Source organism: Exophiala mesophila (assembly GCF_000836275.1).
Source record: "Exophiala mesophila strain CBS 40295 unplaced genomic scaffold supercont1.3, whole genome shotgun sequence".
NCBI classification, from domain to species: Eukaryota; Fungi; Ascomycota; class Eurotiomycetes; order Chaetothyriales; family Herpotrichiellaceae; genus Exophiala; species Exophiala mesophila.
The window spans coordinates 995,847-1,013,509 of NW_015622506.1; the positions used below are offsets into that span (position 1 = coordinate 995,847).

Sequence of the window (17,663 nt, forward strand, 5' to 3'; positions counted from 1 at the left end):
ATCTGTGAGTATGGTTGGAGAAGATAAGGAAATTGTGCGGAGATGATTGTTATGCCAGAATATAGTAGAAAAGGAATGTAGAATAGAAGTTAATGGTTCACGGTTTAAAATAAGGCATTCCTTCTTGGTGTGCTTGGCTAACTGCTAGAGACTTATCAGCCAAAATCAAATACTACAAATGCTGAGAGTCTTCACTGGGCCTGGTATGAAGGAGATTAACTTACGTTATCTACTCATCAACGACGACGACGACTTGGCTAGGAATTGACCACATTGTCATCCAGGGGGGATTCACGACTTTCAAGACTCTATAGTTCAACTGAATTGACAAGCCAGACCTTGGCTGCGGTTTGTTGTATCGAGAGCACATACCAACTGATCCCCACACCTTCACGATGGCATCACCCGCCGAGGGAGCTACTATTACCGCCGATGTCCTCATTGTCGGCGGCGGTCCTGTTGGTCTCAACATAGCCTACCAACTGCGTCGATTCTCTCTCCCTCCGGTGGCACCTCCCGGTACCACCCCTATCTCTGTCCATATCATTGAGAAGCATCCCAAGCCAGTACAAGAAACCTTCGGTAGAGCAGTGACGTTCTGGCCTCGGTCGATGGAGATTCTAGCCCAGATGGACCTTGCTGACCAGATCACCCAGCAATGTGTCGCGGTCCGGTCCAGTGCGGCTTACGATGCACAGGGAAATGAAGTTTTCGGACGAGGCTGGAGCTTCCTCGAGGGCATCACAGACACGAGGTTCAAGTTCGCGAGTGTTTTGAGGCAACGCTTCGTCGAAGACATCTTCCGTGCTGAACTAAGCGATCTAGGCGTCCAAGTCACCGAGAATAGCAGCTTTGTCGATCTCGAGGTCGACGAGGCTGTCCCCGTGGGGGAAATTGGGAGGGTCAAAGCAAGGATCTTGCACAGGGAAGAGACATCTGGTCAAGAGTTCGAGTACGTTGTAAGCTGCAGGTATCTCCTGGGCTGTGACGGAAGCAGAACTCTCGTCAGAGGGGCAGCTGGCATCGGCTCAGATGGGGATAGGACCGAGGATAAATGGGTCAGGATTGACGGGGTGCTGAAGTCGACGACAATGCCCAAACCCAGGTCGTATGGAGCAATCGAAAGCCCCATATATGGCAACATACTATGGATACCACTGGATCACGGTGCCACCAGGATTGGGTACGCCCTCAACCAGGAGCGAAGACAAAGATACCAGGAACTGAATCAAGAAGTTTTTGTAGAAGAGGCCAAGGTTGCGGTGCAGCCGTTTGAGATAGAGTTCGAAAGAGTTGATTGGGCCAGTGTGTACAGCGTCGGTCAGAGGGTTGCACACAATTTTTGGACAAAAGAATGCATTTTTCTCGCGGGTGACTCAGCACACAGTCATTCCAGTGGAGCTGGACAAGGCATGAACGCCGGCATGCATGATGCGGTCAACCTTGGTTGGAAGCTGGCGTTGGTCCTGAACGGAGTTTTGAAGCGTCAAGTTTTGGAAACTTACGAGGCAGAAAGACGACCCAATGCCCGAAAGCTGATCAGGTATGACGAAGACATCAGTGTGCTTGTCACAGGCCGTGTACCCAAAGGATACACTGGCGACAAGACTGAAGATCCAAACGTAATCCTGGGCCGGGTGCTTCAAGAAGCAAAAGGATTCAATACTGGCCTGACCATCGGATTCGAGCCAAATCTGGCGGTCAGGAGAGAGGACGGCGTCGATGAAGTTGACAAGACGGATACTGAAATTGACAAACGATCCATCATTCCTGCGCCTGCAATTCCCGGTTATCGAGCGCCTGACGTGCAGGTGTTGAGCCCTGCCTTATGGGAGCCTGTATGGCTTCACTCCCTGACAAGGAATCTGGCCAGATTTACGATCATGACTTTTGTTGGGAAAGACCTGGTGGCGAAATCGGCCTTCATGAGGCTGAAAGAAGATCTACAAAAGAACGGAAATCTAACAACCACGAGGAAACGAAACACGGCTTACCCCGGTATGAATGGAACAAATGGCCAATCAGCCAAACCAAACCCCTGGCCAGTGGAGTATCTCACAATCCTCCCTGGGAAAGTGGGAAATGCATGGTTCGAATTGGGGACTGATCCTTTGGGCAAGGTGTACTTTGATGATGATTCTGGGACTGTCAATGTCCGATACGGAGTGGATAGAGGGTCCGGCGCGGTTTTTGTGCTAAGGCCAGATGGATGGATAGGCGCACGATTCAATCTCGTCTCGGACCGCCTTGCAGTGGACCTTGATAGATATCTGGGCGATTTGATGTATCGTTAAGGTGAGGCTAGGCTCGTCAGCGTCAAGATCGTTGAACAACAAAATATTGAAATGATAGAAGAGATGACCAAATCACTCTCGATGATCACGACCGCATGTGCGGCTCTTTAGGTTCTTACCGAGATTCGCCGTAGAGTTTTGACAGCTGTCACAACTCTCGTATAGGCCGAGTGACGCACTCGTACCACAACGGCACGCGCTAAGCAGCATATGCCCCTGAGAAAGATCGTCCATCGTGCGCTAAGAGCGGCCCGTATTCTTGCGGCCAAGAATAGTGACGGTTGTCTAGTTGAAATATCATGAAAACCACAATCCTCCTTGCACCCGCCGAGAGTGGCATGTCAGAAGTACCACCATCACATCATTTGTTTCAGGCAGTGATCGACGGCTCGTTTTTACTCAATGTGCAATGCCCATGCAACCGTCCAAAAAACTTGCTTCTGCTTGGGGTCGCTCCTTCGCACACACATGGATTTTGCCACACTCGTGCACACTTTTGCATCCCAAGTTGTTGTCGATTGCCCTTACGCGTCCCTAGATGCCTGGATCACTATTTGAGTCTTGCACGATGCCGTCTACAGCAGCCACCACCATTACGGATTGCTCGACTGTGGACTGGACGTAGTTTTCCAAGGCCATCGTCCCTAGTCAGATGACCACCGACCACCAAATCAGGATGCCCCTGAATGCCCTTCCGTTGCCTCTTTATGGACTGAAGCAATGTCAGTCGCTACCAAGATATGGATTGCCAAGTGGTAACAGACCACGGTAGGGGCCTTGTGCGAGGGAAGGAGGATATTTCGCAGCGTTTTCTGCTATAGGACTCTGATACAATAGGCTAGTGCTGTGCGGCAAGGACCAGTTTTGACTCCCGTTTGATGCCTGTCACAACATCTTGTCCATCAAGCCAACCGCTCTGGAGACTTGCCGTGGAACTCCCCAGCCCGTCTTTGCCATGTACCGGAGCGTTGAAATTCAGAAGCGGCTCCAGAGCGAAATCGAATTTGAGTCTAGTCCAAGCGTTTTCCTAACAGTAGCCAATTGACTCTCTGGCTGGGATTGCGATTCCCCGAGTTTCCAGATCTAACCTTGGCTTCGCAGGCGCTCTGCAACTCCCCCTCACCCGTGGCCACGCCAGATCAAAACGACGTTGAAGGGTGGCGCCGACTCCAATATTCTCGCTTATGTGACCAGTCAGCATAGATTGGATGCTTGGACCTTCCCACCGGTTTGTCTTCGATTGGAAAAGATGATATAGTCTGGGACATGCCTGACGACAATGGCATTGTTGAATAATCCGATCAGCCCTCGTGCGAAGAGCCAGACAACGTACACACCCACGGCCATCTGGTTCTGACCAGCACTCTCATCTCGTCGCCGTCTCGAGAGTTTGGGCGATCCCAGTTTCTGGCCATGGAGCAGGCAGCCCCCCTTTTGCCTAACCCCAACGAGCAAAGCCCTCCAGAGTACAGCTTTGTTCTCGCATCAGACAGCACACCGCCGCAGAGCCGCCTACAGCGTTACCAGTCAAGCTGGGAAAGGTTCCGAGCCGAGTATCTATGTCTGGCAACCTTGCTCATCATCCTACCTCGCTATATCCAGCCCGGAGGACGCAAAGCGTTTTCCACCGGTAGCAAAACCCCCACTGCATACCTCGACGCCGTTCGAGGGTGGGCGGCTTTCTTTGTTTTTCTCTACCATGGCTGGAAACCAACGTCATGGGTCCAACAACTTCCCATCATCCGAGTCTTCTTCTACGGCGGAGCCGGAATGGTCGCCATGTTCTTTATCATCTCGGGTTATGTGCTCAGTTATCGGATGTTAATGTTGATGCACAAGAAGCAAAGCAGTCGCTTGCTAGACTCGATCTCCTCGTCCACGTTCCGTCGTTGGCTTCGTCTTTACGGCTCGACGGCCATGGCCACTCTTTTTGCCTCATTCTGGGTGTATTCCGGCTGGTACAATCCACATGACGGCTTGCAACAGGCGACTATTCTAGGCCAAATCTGGAACTGGTTCTTGGATGCTTTGGTCACCAGCGATCCATTTGCCAATCTCGAGGGATGGATGCACCCAGGCCTCTTCTACACACGGTACCTGGCTCAAATGTGGACCATCCCACTTGAGTATCGAGGTAGCATCGCGCTGTTTGTCTTCTGTGCGGCCTCGGCCAAGATGTCGGTGCGAGGCAGAATGATCTTTCTGTGGGTGGTTGTCCTGGTTTGCTATTTCTGGAGAGCCGTCTACGTGGCTGAGTTCCTTATGGGCATGTTCATCGCTGAACTATCATTCATCCGCCATCCTGAACGCCTGGGAGGACCTCGACTTCCCACCACCGAGGTCCTGGAGGAGAAGCTGTCCACGAGGACGAAATTCTGGAAGATCTGGCGGGCTGTCACTTCGACTATTGGCTCTTGCATAGCCTTGATCATTGGACTAATGCTGCTCAGCCAGCCGGACCCGGGACGAACAGAAACCGTATTCCCCCACCAGTATCTCGTCTGGCTGATACCGCCCTGGTACGGAGAAGCCTACTACACCTTCTGGCTTAGCTGGGGTGCCTTCCTCGTCATCTTGGCTCTCGACTCGTGCCCTATGCTCCAAACCCCTTTCAAGTGGAGCTTCTCCCAATACATTGGCGATCTTTCCTTCGGCCTCTACGCCATGCACGTCATCTTCATCCAAGGTCTTTACACGCCTGTGTTTCTGCCCTGGCAGGCCACTCATCTCGGCGACTCGTATCTAGCCTACACCTTCCCGGTCATCTTGATCACTATTATTGTTATTTGCTTTGCCGACTACTTCACCAGGGTGGATAAATGCGTTGTCAGATTTGCCCGATGGTTACAGACCAGGACATTTACAAAATGGGAATAATATGGGAATCCGCATAGGATAATCTCTGGTGGATTCGGCAATGTCGGATGTCGATCATTACCAGTAGATACGAATATTCACGACTTTATTGAGCAGCTTAGGCGCATATATCATCGGTTCCTTAATCTACTTGGATATATCCTCTCCCCAAACTTTCTTCGCGATCTCGACTTCAGCGCGGACCTTCGCCCACTGCTGATCCTCGCTTAGCTCGTTTCCCTCCATTGTCGAGCTGAAACCGCACTGGTGGCTGATGGCGAGTTGATCCAGGCCTCTTTTGCAGTACTTGCTCGCCTCGTTTAGTCTTTGCACCATGGTGTCTGCATCATCCATTTCACCACGTTTACTCGTCATGACTCCCAGTACCACGACTTTATGCTCTGGCAAATGTCGAAGTGGACTAAAGTCCCCAGATCTCGCATCGTCATACTCAAGGAAGTAGACATCGACGTTAAGGTCTCGGAACAAGACCTCGGCGACCGGTTCATACCCTCCCTGGGCAAACCATTGGCTTCGATGGTTGCCTCTACACAAATGGATACCGATCGTCATGTCGCTCGGTCGCTTCTCAATTGCCCGATTGATCAGGTCTGCATACTGACTGGCGAGCGTCTTGGCGTCACTTCCGTGTCTGGATTCTGCGGCTGATCGCATGGCCGGATCGCACAGATAGGCGAGATTGGTGTCGTCGAGTTGCACGAATCGGCACCCGGCATCGTACAGTTCTTGCAACTCTTCCTGGTATACTCTGGCCAGATCGTCGAAGAACTCGTCCAGGGATGGATAGGCCTCCATGTCGATGGTCTCTCGCCCGCCCCGGAAGTGGACCATGGTCGGACTCGGAATCGCGACTTTGGTAGTGACCGTGCCGTATTTGTCTTGGCCACCCGCTTTGGCAATCTGGCTTTCAAGGTATCTGAAATCGTCGACCTGAATAGGTTTACTATGCCCCAGTTTCCCAGTCACAACAAGACGGGGAGGCTGCACGCCGCCCTTGGATTGATTGGTCGACGTCAAACTGCCTTGAACCTCAATCCCATCAAAATGCTGAAGGAAGTCCAGATGGAACCAGGCGCGTCGGAATTCCCCATCAGTGATGGAACGAAGGCCAGCATCCAGTTGCTTTTGAACAACCTCTGCAATGTATCGATCTTCGACTTCGCGAAGCTGAGATGCTGTCGCACTACCTGCCAACACTTTCTCTCGTGTTGAAAGAATCTCCTTGGGTCGCAGCAACGATCCAACTTGGTCGGCCCGATAGATGCCCACTGGTAGTGGCATGATGGAAGGTAAAAGTGTAGGGTATCAGCTTCTCACAAAGAGCCAAGGTGCGTGTGTCTCGGTCCGTAATGGCCTTGCCAGAATTGCTTTTTCTTGGGAGAACTGGTGAGAAAGGCGTGTTCCGCTAAGGCTCAGGCGAATCACACAATATTTACAAACTTTATACCGACAAATAGAGTGAAATACCAACCAGAGACTCAGTGGATTCGTGCTTGTGGCTTCCGAGGATATCTGTCTAATCAATTCTATGATCCTCGAGGAGACATATATGTCATGAAGGAGGGAAGGCAACGGAAGATCATCGGACAGCCTGGGCTGAGAGGGTGGGCCTTTGGCAAAGAAGATGATTGTGTGGGTAGCCGCTCAAAATTGCTACTTGATCGACTGAAAGACCATTTTCACAACTGCCGACATTTGTCGACTGTCCAAAGCGAGATTGCCGTCCCCGGTGCCCCGTCCCCGTGACGCAAGACTTACCACACAACCGAGGCTATGGAGACAAGGCTGGCCAATAGAGTGTTGGCATGTTGGGGCCCTTAGATGGGGAAGATTTGACCGCTCTGAATCACGTGGTACTCGCTCCTGATTTTGGTAGTACTTTTCACGTGACAGACCATCTCTGCGATATCTATGTCACGTGATTTATTAGCACGTGATGCTAGTCAAAGAGGGGCTCATGGAAGTGTTCGTTTTCGACCACAATTGTGATCCAACGGTTATGCACACCAGGAGCTCGATATGTTCAAAGAGCCAAACAATCTACCATAAGTAATTGGGAGAGGTATCGGTATGATATAAATAGGTAATTCAAGTGATCAGCACCCCCCAAGTGAGAGGCAGAGACCAAAGGTGACACATCAGCCGAGTCGGACGTTTCGTCGTTTCATACTGCCAGTCATGCAAGACTTCGTATCGTCGGTTGACGTACGCATTCAAAAGTACAGATTTTCCCTGACCAACGATCTCGCCAGGGAATTCAGAGCTTGCAATCGTTCGCTATGCCTACAGAGGGATTCCCCACCGAAATGATGATGGCGACCAGGGTCGGGCCACAGAAGCAGCTTATCTAAGTGACCTAGCGGGTGATATCAAGGCAGGGTCCATTCAGGGCTTTGCTGAGAACGTGACCCCACGGGAAAGCCTCTACACGCCAGGGGGAGGTATAACCCATTCTGTCTCCCTTGCTGTAGATCATGAGGGGAGTTGCTTGACTGATTACGGTCATGAGTGTCGATCACCACTCTCCTGATTGGTTAAGCGTTTACCTCACGCTGGTGTTTCAAGGTGATGGACTCCGTCGCCCATGCACAAGATTCGTGATCACGGCAGTGGGTCTTTGTTTGAGACCTTACATACGACGCTAGACCAAGTACAATGTTGGGGCTGAGCAAAGACCACGAAGGAATAGTTGGAGTGAGCTGGGGATCAACTAATTCCGCATAAACTGTTTCTCATATATCGGATTGATCAGGCGAGAACTTCGACCAAAACGTATACTAATAGGATCGGAGCATACTGAGTAAGTTACAAAGACGGCAAAGCGTCTGTCCTGTTGCCACATCATGGCCACGTGAGGCTGGCTTAGGTCAGCGTTCACACCGATACCAGTAGAAATCCTGCTTGCCAGGAGATATCTCATGAATGATCGATGATCCATTGCCTATTGGCCTGATGCAACTCATGCAAGCGATACAACGCTTCACGTTCAGTCATCAGGTGTCCGAATCAGGCATGAGAGGTCTACGGCGCTTTTCTAGGTAGGTCCTGCGGATTCCGAAACACTCTAGACTTCGGATCACGGAAACACATGTCGTCCATAACCATATGGTTTTGCAGTCCAGGCGGAAAGCTTTGGTTTGTCCTGTCAATAGGCTATGCATCCTACGCCAAGAATGACACGACAAGGCAAGTCAAAGCGACCAATACACTGTTAATGGAGCTCGGTGACTGTGGACAAGCGAAACGCTTCTTCGGCACCGGTCCCTTACTAGGATAGGCTTGATTACCTTACATCATCGTCAATTCCAACCACAAACGACCACTGCTAGAGAGATTGAAAATAGATTCCATACTGCTATTTTCCCGACGGGAAAGCAACTACTAGGTACGAGCAAAATGTACGCGCACGCGCTTGGTAGTGAACACTCATTCTGTTGCGAGTCGACGACAGTCAATCCTAATCAAAATTGGAGATTTTCGCATTGGCATTTTCCCGGCGACGCTTGTTCACACCAGCACCGTCTGGGGCACCATCGCAGCCTGCTGTCGCCGGCTGCCTGTATTTCACCGCCAGCTGCTCATATTTGTCGGTGAGATCGTAGAAGAGCCTTTCATAATGGTTCTTCTCCGTAAGGGCGCTCTGGAGCTCAGTCTCCAGAGCCTGCATTCTGATGTGTGCATTATCCAAGGCTTCCTGCTGCCTGATTCGAAATGCTCTCTGAGCTTGCCTGTTCTGGGCTTTGCGCTTCTGGCAGAATTAGTCAGGGTCTGAGAGTTGATTTTGGTCATACTTGCTTCATTTTTGCCGTTGACTGTGGACACGTAATCGATCGTAGGGACGCCATTCTGTGGAGATGAATCGTCGCTAGATTTTCCAGAGATAGCAGGAGGGTGTGAATCGTACGGCAGAGTAGGAATCCCGGTGTATATATTGGGCGGAAGTTCAGGTATCATGAAGTCAGTTGAAAGCTCAAATGGTTGCTGGATGTTTGGTTGCTCGACAGGGCACACATGGTCAGGCCACTGAGGGATCGACTGCCTGTCCCACACTGGTAATGGTATGGGATCATAATTAAGACTGGTATGTTGTGCCATTGGTAGCGCGGAGAGATTGCTGTCATTGACCCATGGATCATTCGTCGCGGCTGGATGCAGTTGAAAGGCCCTTTGGCAAACAGAGATGGATTCCGCGCGAGAAAATGCTGCCGCTGATTGTGATGCTTGCCTGGCTGAATGTGGCATGTCTTTGAGTCGAACCTGTCACTACCTTCGTTCTGCTCGATGCTGGAAATGGCGTTCTCAAGAAGAGCCAAAATTGAAATGTGCTGAAAATGGCAAGTTCTGAAGGGGAGAGACACACAGAGAGAAATCAATCTTGAGTAGATTAGCGAGCAAAGCGTGATACTGGCGTATACCAAACAATATCACATTCCATGACCGAGGTCATGTACCGAAGCTAGGAACTGCCTTCCTAGCAGGTGGCATTTAGTTCGGGGCTTTAGAGCTTAAGTGAGTGACAGAGAGACAAATGCAGCCAGCGAGGGAGGAGGCGGCGCATGCCTGAGTCGAAGGCGCGCAAACATGAAGCCAAAGATGATCACCGAGGTCAAGTGTAAGATTGTTGGCTAGTCGTAAGGATTCGATCTAGGAGATTGCCGTGCGGTTAATAATCATCAAATTGGACAATCGGAATCGGGGCGCCGTGAAAGATGTCGTGAATCTGCAGCGCCTGGGGAGGTTGACTGAGGGGTCTAAAGCAGGCAGAGGCATTGCTTTCAACGGCCGTTGTAAAGCAATGCTGGTGGCAACTCAAGACCTGGACCCTGTGGCGGTCAGAAATACCTCATCGGGAGTAAGTATTTGAGGCTGGATGGTAGTAATGAGCCCGACTAAACCCAGAGGAGAGACGGAAGACTCCACGACGACGCCAAGCAGTGCTGACGACAAGATCTTGTTCTCAAGCGCACGATGAACTGACTGGAAAGGCTCAGGCTTACTAAGAAGCAGCTCTAGGTATCTCAACGAGGCCCGCGATGGGGTGACAGCGGTTGTGGTGTACTGCTAGGATCTTGGAAAGTGTGACCATAGATGGACATTTGTATTTACGCCAGTGAACGAAGTATTATGTACGTAGTATAGCACATTGCATAAAACAGCTAGTCCTATTTTGTGCTGGTGCGGCTTCTCGATTAGGATTTGGCATTGTTTGGGATTAGCGCAATCGGTCTATTTCAACGTTGTTCCAATGCGTAGGCGTGCGCTTATAAACTGGTAATTGTTGCGAAACATATTTGTATAGTTGCGTCGGTCGACATTGCATGACAAAGATGCTAACGAATGGATTTGAGGCGAGTCTCACACATGCAGCGGTTTTACGCTAGTGCCCATTCTTCATCTGAAAGAAGTCGCTTAGTTTTCAACCTCCAAGTCCCACTTAAAGAAGCATTAAGCTATCACATGATATACAAAGACACTATTGACCATGATTGGCGTGATCAGGCGTCATTTCGAAGGGAATGAACCTAATTTACGCTGAGCCTGTGTTGAAAGGATGGGTAATAAATGAGACTTGAGGACTTCGACGAATTGAGAAAACTCTTCAGCAGGACTTTGTTCTGGTTTGAAGACTTGGGCCTTTTTCGTTGATTGCAAGGGGTCGTCAGGTGATGTTCTCTAATTGTTCTGGCAGTCACTGTCCGAGGCGTTTCCCTTTTCGTTGGGTCATTGCACAAGACACCGGTCAGATACTAAACACCGGTCAGACACTAGACATGTGGTCTGGATTTGGGATTGAAGTAAGATTTGAAGATAGTCGTTTATTCGTTAATCCATTCCTTTCTCAGCTAATGAGTATGTTCACGTTTCAAGCTCCATCTTGTCTGAGATCCTCTTCAAAACATCTACATGGGAAAATATTCAAGGTCTTTCAAAAGGCCAGGAATAGCCTGTGGTCGTAACTAGGACAATATTCTTTTAGCATGCCCCGACCCCTTTATCAGAAACACAACAAATTCTTAGTAGGCGTAGAACAAGGTGGTTTCATCTGAACTCTGGCGGATCTTTTTATTTGTGCGTTGGAGCCAGAGGCGCATGGCCCAGGCACCGGCTGCGGTGGCGACGGAGAAGCCGGCTGAGGAAGCCATAGCGATGGTGTAGCGAGGGGCGTCTGTCTTAGGCCAAAGATACTGAGGACAGGAAAGTCAGTAAGGTAGATTAGGAACAAACTGAGTGCAAGTCCACTTACAGGAGTCCAAATGAAGCTCGAGTTGGCGATGGTGTTGACAATGGCCAACGCAGAGGCCTTCTTTTCTTTGGTCTGGCCACAAGTCGATCCCACCCAGCCGAGAATGATAGAGTTGACGGCATAGGTTCCAATAGCAAAGACCACCATGGCGAAATATCTGGCGCCAGTGTTGAGAGTGGCACAGCCTAGAACAAAGCCAAAGATGGCGATAGCCTTAGCGACAGTAATGTGCCAAGTCCGTTCGTTGTATTTGCCGGACGAAGCACTCCAGAAGACAGAGATGAAGCCGGCGATGAGGTAGGGAGGGCAGGTAAGGACGAGCGTGATGGTGCGATTGAAGCCGAGTGTTTCGACGGCGGTAGGGAAAAAGTTCTTGAAGCCATTGGCAGCCAAGTGCATGTGCTGCATAAAGGCAAAGAGCCAGAGCTTGGGATCTCGAGCGGCTTCCTTGAGACCGGCGAAAGTGCTGGTACCGGCTTTGCCGCCGACGGTGTCTCTCTCAATGCGATCATGAGCCAACTGGCGTTCTTCGGGGGTGAGCCAGCGGGTGGTGAGGGGATGGTCAGGAAGGGTGAAGATAGCACCGATGGCAACGACAAAAGTGGCCACACCCTGGATGATAAAGAGCCAGCGCCAGCCAGCGAGCCCTGCCATGCCGTCCATTTCGAAGATACCGAGAGCAATGAGTCCAGCAAAGGCAGTGGCAAGAATATTTCCGGTATACAGTATTGAAATACGGGTAGCAATCTCTTTGCGAGTGTAGAAGACGGAGAGCATGAATAGAGCTCCGGGGTAGTATGGGGCTTCAGTCACGCCCAAGAAAAAGCGAGTGAGAAGGAGACCAGTGAAATTCTGGGAGACGGCGGTCAAAGTACTGACAATCGCCCAGAGACCCATAAACCCGGCCATGTAATATGAGGGACGAACACGGGTAAGGATCATGTTGGAGGGAATCTGGCCGAGGAGGTAACCCACGAAAAGAATGGAAACGCAGGTTTGATATTGGGTGGAGGAGAGGTTCAAGTCCTCCTCGAGGTCGTTGAGACGGGCTAGAGCGATGGCATTCCTGTCCAAATAGTTGAGCCAGTACATGATCCAAAGGGTGGGCATGATCCATCGATCAAGTTTCTTGACCAGGGCGATTTCAGCAGGGTCGGTCTTCTCGTGTGCTCCAGAGTAATCGATGGGGATAGCCCTGCCTTCCTCGTCGACGACATATTCTTTTTGCTGATCACGAGGCTTTTCAACCTCGACGAACAATTTGGAATCGTTGATGGGGGAACCCTGGTTGGAGACGTGAGGGGCCGCCATGATGTTGACGGTGAAATGGAAAGAGAAGCGGATGGGATCAGAAAGAAATAGTCAAGACCACAACTTGGAAAGGGTTCTTTTGACGCGGGGTTGAGATGGACAAGTTAGCGAAGGCGACGAGTCTGGAGTCTGGAGAAGAGAGTGTCCATGACCTGGGGATTTGAGGGTCTCTTTATAGCATTTGTCTTGATGGAGCTCGAGTGATAAGACAAATGCTATGGGCACGGGGGATAGAACGGACACGAGGAATGTCTGATCTCCGCCATGACATGTGTAGCAGTGATGGCGGACTATGGCTGTTCCCACATTTCAGTTCTCGTGGAAGGTTACACTCTCACCCACGATGATGTATTAGATGAGTGATGGGGCGTGGAACCAAGGCCGTTTAGGGACGCCACGATGGTATACCAAGAGTTGTCTATCCCAAGAGCCGCGGGAGACCCACCAGCTAGCACGCCAGTTATCGTGAGACGGGCTTGTTGATGACAAGTCAATAGTTGAGGCGAACACGAAGCTTTGACGGCTGGAGTTCTTGGTGGGAGATGGAAGCGGAGATGGAAGGGTGGAAGTTAGAAGGGAAGGAGCCACCGACCAACCAACTTGGCCCATCTCTGGAAAGAGCATTTGAGGATGCAAGAGGCAAGAGGCAGGAGGCGATAAGACTGGGATAGGGTTCCGGGGTATGTAAATTCCAACATCAAAGACAAGAAGATAGGAGTCTGGGCACTGCATCAGAAGAGCGAATGTCCAGGATGATCTTCCATAGAGTTTCTAGAAACAGTCTGGCCAAGATGACAAGTGGTGGAGCCAGGATGTTGGTAGAGGAGTAAGAGGTGGAAGCTTTGGCCGGGGCCCGGGGAAACGAGGGATTGGATGATGGAGGAGGTCAAGATGGAGGTTATGAATCTTGGCCGGGGCTTGATGATGGGGGAGATGGGAGGGGCGAGGGGGAGGGGGCCGGGGGAGGACCAGTAGATAGGCGTCTATGGTGCGATAGGCGGCCCAAGGCTGCCCCAATAGCCGATCGATAGGCACCACTAAGAAGGAGCGGCGGGCGAAACCTGGAGGTCCCCAGGCGCTAGAAGCAGGGCTGACAGCAGCCTAATCTCTTCTAGGCAAAGCTTGCTGCGGGCGGTTGGTGATAATCTTCTAGAAGAACGGGAGAAGGATTGCAACCATCTTCCCCAGAACTCTCGTGACTCTTTAGGCTTCAGCTCGGCACATCCACCACCCCCCACCCCCAGCATCTCCTGGAGTGAGTGCCCCCGACTTGCCCCGACCTCATCATCAGCCACCCACCCTCAGATCCTTACGACTCACACCCGCTTCTGTCAAAAGGAAATTCATTCGCCGGACTTGGCTTTGTCCATCCAAACTCACGCAGTTTAATAATCACGGAAAAGAAGAGGAACATAGTCCGTGAACGTACTGTACATAGATACGTCCCTAATCAAATCACAGTATAGGCCAACGGTCGATCCAGGACCTGCGCGGCTCCATCTGTCGACGTGTGTATCTGTGCGGACATACTGTACGGTGACACGGGCCTGATGTCCGCTGGCGGACCTTGTTAAGTCCAAGGTTCAATACTCAATGCCAACAGTCCTGCGCCAGCTGTTCGACGCTCAACATCCGAGTAAGTCTCTATTAAAGTCTGAATCATGCGCCCAACAGGGATATCTGGGTCTCGAACATGCTCGCAAGCCCCGGCATGTGACGAGGCTACTCTTCTGGTTCAACTGTGCCGAACGACCACCGGCTTGACCGATGATGACTTTCCAATTATAGTGGGCAGATTAAGCCGGACTTTCCCAAATTACATTGCCATGGGCCCTCCATCAGCCAAACAAACGCCGGTGCTAATATTCAAAACAGCGGGCTATGCGTGCAAGCGGGCATCTCTTTTCCACATGTCACTGCGGCTCGATAAGACAATCAAGACGCCGGAAGATTGCGGAGGGTGCAAGCGCACAATGCTCATGGCGAGCGTGGCTTGACCTGGTCCGCCGTTTCCTCGTCGATCACCTCAAAGTTTTCCTGGTTGGATGCCGTTCTCAACTGCTCCGCTCTGTCCTTCTTGTGCTTCTCCACCTTTTTCATTGCTGTCGAGGTCAAATCTTGCCTCATCATTCGGAGGGCCACGTCCTTCTTGCGTGTCTTGCGGTCACCCACGCTGATCAAAATGCCGGCGGTGATGTTGACGGTGATAGAACATGATAGGATGGTGGCGGTCAGCGCTTCAGGCCGATAGTGGTAGCTGATGCCCCACGTGCAGGCGCCGAGCGCAATCTGGAACAGGGAGTGGCAATCTAACAAGACCACAATGGCGACCAACAGACGCAAGGGAAAGGCGTAGTGCGTCGGCGTCTCGTGCGGCTTGTAGAAAGAGTGCGACTTGGAGAACTTGGCCTGGTGGTGCACCAACTTCTGCTGCTGCTGAAGCGTCAGGACTGAATACTCGGCATCCTCAGCCTTTTGCGCCTCAGGGTCGACATTGTCTATAACCTTGGCGGGAAGATCGTTGTGATCGTGCAGGGTCGGCAGCGCCTGTTCCCGGCGGAGCCGCCAGGTCAAGTGGTGGTAATGAGCAATGTAGATCATATGGTATGTGTCGACCGCTCGAAAGGGGGCTAGTCCATCACCGACAATCGCAAAGAGCGCAACCAATACGTTGTCAATGATGTTGATGATGTACAGCTGCCGGTCGCCGACATAGATCCAACCTGGGTACCCTGTCAGCCAATGCCCGTCTTATTCATGCTTGATGTGGCTTACCAATCAGAAACAACACCCACGCGAGACCAAATAGGGTGATGAGCACGGCATACAGCGTGACGAAGAATCCCAGTGCTACCATGTGTGAGCAAATTGGCCATATAGATCATGCTTCCCCGCCAGAGTCACTTACGCTTCCGAACATATTTCCCAAAGGCCACCATTCTCTGCTTGAATTTTGATCGTTTCGAGTGCAACATGTGCCGGACGTGATCGTCCAAGGCTTCCTTGTCCTCGTCACTCCAGCCTTCGAGCGACACACCATGAGGCAGGACGGCATAGTGCGAGTCTGAGACCACTGACGAAATGCTGTGTGTTCGCTCAATCTGCGGCTTCCTTTGCCAGGACCAGGTGCGCTGGATGCTGGGAGTGGTCCCAAGAGGTTCCTGCTCTTCCGCTGGCGTGTGTGTAGGCTCGCTCTGGATGGGGCTCATGCCGAAGCTGTCTTTCTCCGGGATTCCAGGTTCTGGTCGTCGGCTGACGGTCGATCGTCGACTGCTGAGTTCGTATGTCGGCCGTCTGTTGAGCCATCGCCCTAGGTCTGGCACGAACAGGGAATTCTGGACGTTGGTCAGGGTGGTCAAGGTGGACACCTCAGGATCTGCTACGCGTTAGTCGCTGACGGGGACACGTGAGACCAGACTCAAAGACTTGCCTAGGACATCCAAGAGATCCACGACTTGATCGTCATATTCGGGCTCATCCCGTTCTCTCGAACGATCGCTGAACCTGCTCATGACCGACCGTGCCGCGTTACTGACACTGCGCCTTCGGCTAGGCGTGCTGTCAGGGACATTGAGAGTGTCCCGGTCTGGTGTTGCGTCCCCTGTTGATAGATGTTCAACGACAGGGGCCAACGTTGAGTTCCTGGTTGTTTGTCTGGTAAGGTTATTTGTTGTGCCCGAAGCACCACCGAGATAGTGCTGTGGAGCGGAGGAACTTCTTCCTCTCCTAGAGGTTTGGGTGGTAGATTCTGAGACATCGCCGTTTGAACCGTTTGTTGGAACACGGACTAGATTGGAAGAAGGCAATCGTCTGATGCCAATGGGACGAATCCTATTCACCGTTGGACGAGAGACAAGCGGGGGGGCAGTTGAAGCCGCTGCCGCTGGGCCTGCGAGATTCGAGTTCGAAGGGACGGGGGTGATGGTTTGGCTGACTATGACGGGAGAAGCGGGCGTTGGGGATGGGACATAAGATGAGGGAGACGAGGAGGTGACGGTGTATGGTCTTCCGCCGCGGGAGGGATAGGTTGTGGTGGTGGTGATGGTAGGACCGACGGTGGTTGTGGTTGTGGTAGAAGTTGTACCGTTGTCGCTGGTCACTTGGATCGAGGGGAATGGTTCGGTATTGACTTGGCTGTTGTTGGTGTCGTCTCCACGTCGTGGATTTGGCTCCGACGGAGCCATGGTACTTGGCAGATGAACAAGATCGATATCGCAGTTAGTTCATCGTCGATTTCGATGAGGTATAGAGATGCGGATGGTTGAAGTGAATGGTGAATGGTGATTGAGTTTGCAGTTGGGTTCTTGGTGAAGCCCGAAAGTCCGCAGCCAGACACCGAAAGGAGGAATAATAATAACAGTCAGATAGTGTAGCCCGCAGCCGGAAGCACGCGCAGATAGCACTATAGGTATGGGGCAACCACCGATTTGAGTGTCCAAGATAAAAAGTCAAATGGCAAAACAACGCAGGGACACGGCGGATAGGCAAGAAGATTCAAGATGCAGCCTCAACTGAACAAGAAACAAGAACGAATGTTGCAGTATTGAGAGATGACCATGTTTTGACGATCGTCAGGTTGGTCGGTACGAAGTTAGGCTGGTAGGTCACATAGGTCCACTACTACCTTACTTAGGCCAGCCCTAGAAAGTACTCCGTGCGTGCTTATACAGTACGGAGTATTCGTACGAGTGATTAACTGCAGGAAAAGTTTAGGGCGGAGGCGGAGGCGGAAAGGATTGGTGGCGCCAAAGCAAGGCAGGAGTGATGGACAAGTCAACCCCAAGATTAGTCAAGCCCAATCGTCATAGTACTTCCTGCCTCCCACTCATTACCTCTCTCCCACGCGCCTCCAGCGCCTCTCGGCCGTCCGTTCGCCCTCCTGACCCTCCCAGTTCTCCCATCGTTGCTCTGATCTCAAACCAAATCTGCTGGTGGGT

At 51.5% G+C, this 17,663-nt stretch overlaps 5 protein-coding genes across 5 annotated transcripts; all 5 read right to left on the reverse strand.

Moving 5' to 3' along the window:
• Nucleotides 1-5,290: 5,290 nt before the first annotated feature.
• PV10_04012 (uncharacterized protein) lies at nucleotides 5,291-6,452 on the reverse strand (the record flags this gene model as incomplete). The annotated part of the gene is made up of 1 exon (XM_016368527.1): nucleotides 5,291-6,452. The coding sequence occupies one exon, from the start codon at nucleotides 6,450-6,452 to the stop codon at nucleotides 5,298-5,300; it is 1,155 nt and encodes a 384-aa protein (XP_016224315.1). The 3' UTR covers nucleotides 5,291-5,297.
• Nucleotides 6,453-8,628: 2,176 nt separating this feature from the next.
• On the reverse strand, nucleotides 8,629-8,971 carry PV10_04013 (uncharacterized protein; the record flags this gene model as incomplete). Its single annotated transcript, XM_016368528.1, has 2 exons — nucleotides 8,629-8,919; nucleotides 8,963-8,971. The coding sequence occupies 2 exons, from the start codon at nucleotides 8,969-8,971 to the stop codon at nucleotides 8,629-8,631; spliced, it is 300 nt and encodes a 99-aa protein (XP_016224316.1).
• A 2,197-nt stretch (nucleotides 8,972-11,168) lies between these two features.
• Nucleotides 11,169-12,726, reverse strand: PV10_04014 (uncharacterized protein; the record flags this gene model as incomplete). The annotated part of the gene is made up of 2 exons (XM_016368529.1): nucleotides 11,169-11,356; nucleotides 11,416-12,726. 2 exons carry the CDS (start codon nucleotides 12,724-12,726, stop codon nucleotides 11,186-11,188), a joined length of 1,482 nt encoding a protein of 493 aa, XP_016224317.1. The 3' UTR covers nucleotides 11,169-11,185.
• Nucleotides 12,727-13,077: 351 nt separating this feature from the next.
• On the reverse strand, nucleotides 13,078-13,458 carry PV10_04015 (uncharacterized protein; the record flags this gene model as incomplete). Its single annotated transcript, XM_016368530.1, has 1 exon — nucleotides 13,078-13,458. One exon carries the CDS (start codon nucleotides 13,456-13,458, stop codon nucleotides 13,078-13,080), a length of 381 nt encoding a protein of 126 aa, XP_016224318.1.
• A 531-nt stretch (nucleotides 13,459-13,989) lies between these two features.
• PV10_04016 (uncharacterized protein) lies at nucleotides 13,990-17,336 on the reverse strand. Its single transcript, XM_016368531.1, has 4 exons — nucleotides 16,157-17,336; nucleotides 15,635-16,102; nucleotides 15,502-15,576; nucleotides 13,990-15,449 (listed from the first exon to the last, which is right to left on the reverse strand). Exons 1-4 carry the CDS (start codon nucleotides 16,908-16,910, stop codon nucleotides 14,704-14,706), a joined length of 2,043 nt encoding a protein of 680 aa, XP_016224319.1. The 5' UTR covers nucleotides 16,911-17,336; the 3' UTR covers nucleotides 13,990-14,703.
• Nucleotides 17,337-17,663: the final 327 nt, after the last annotated feature.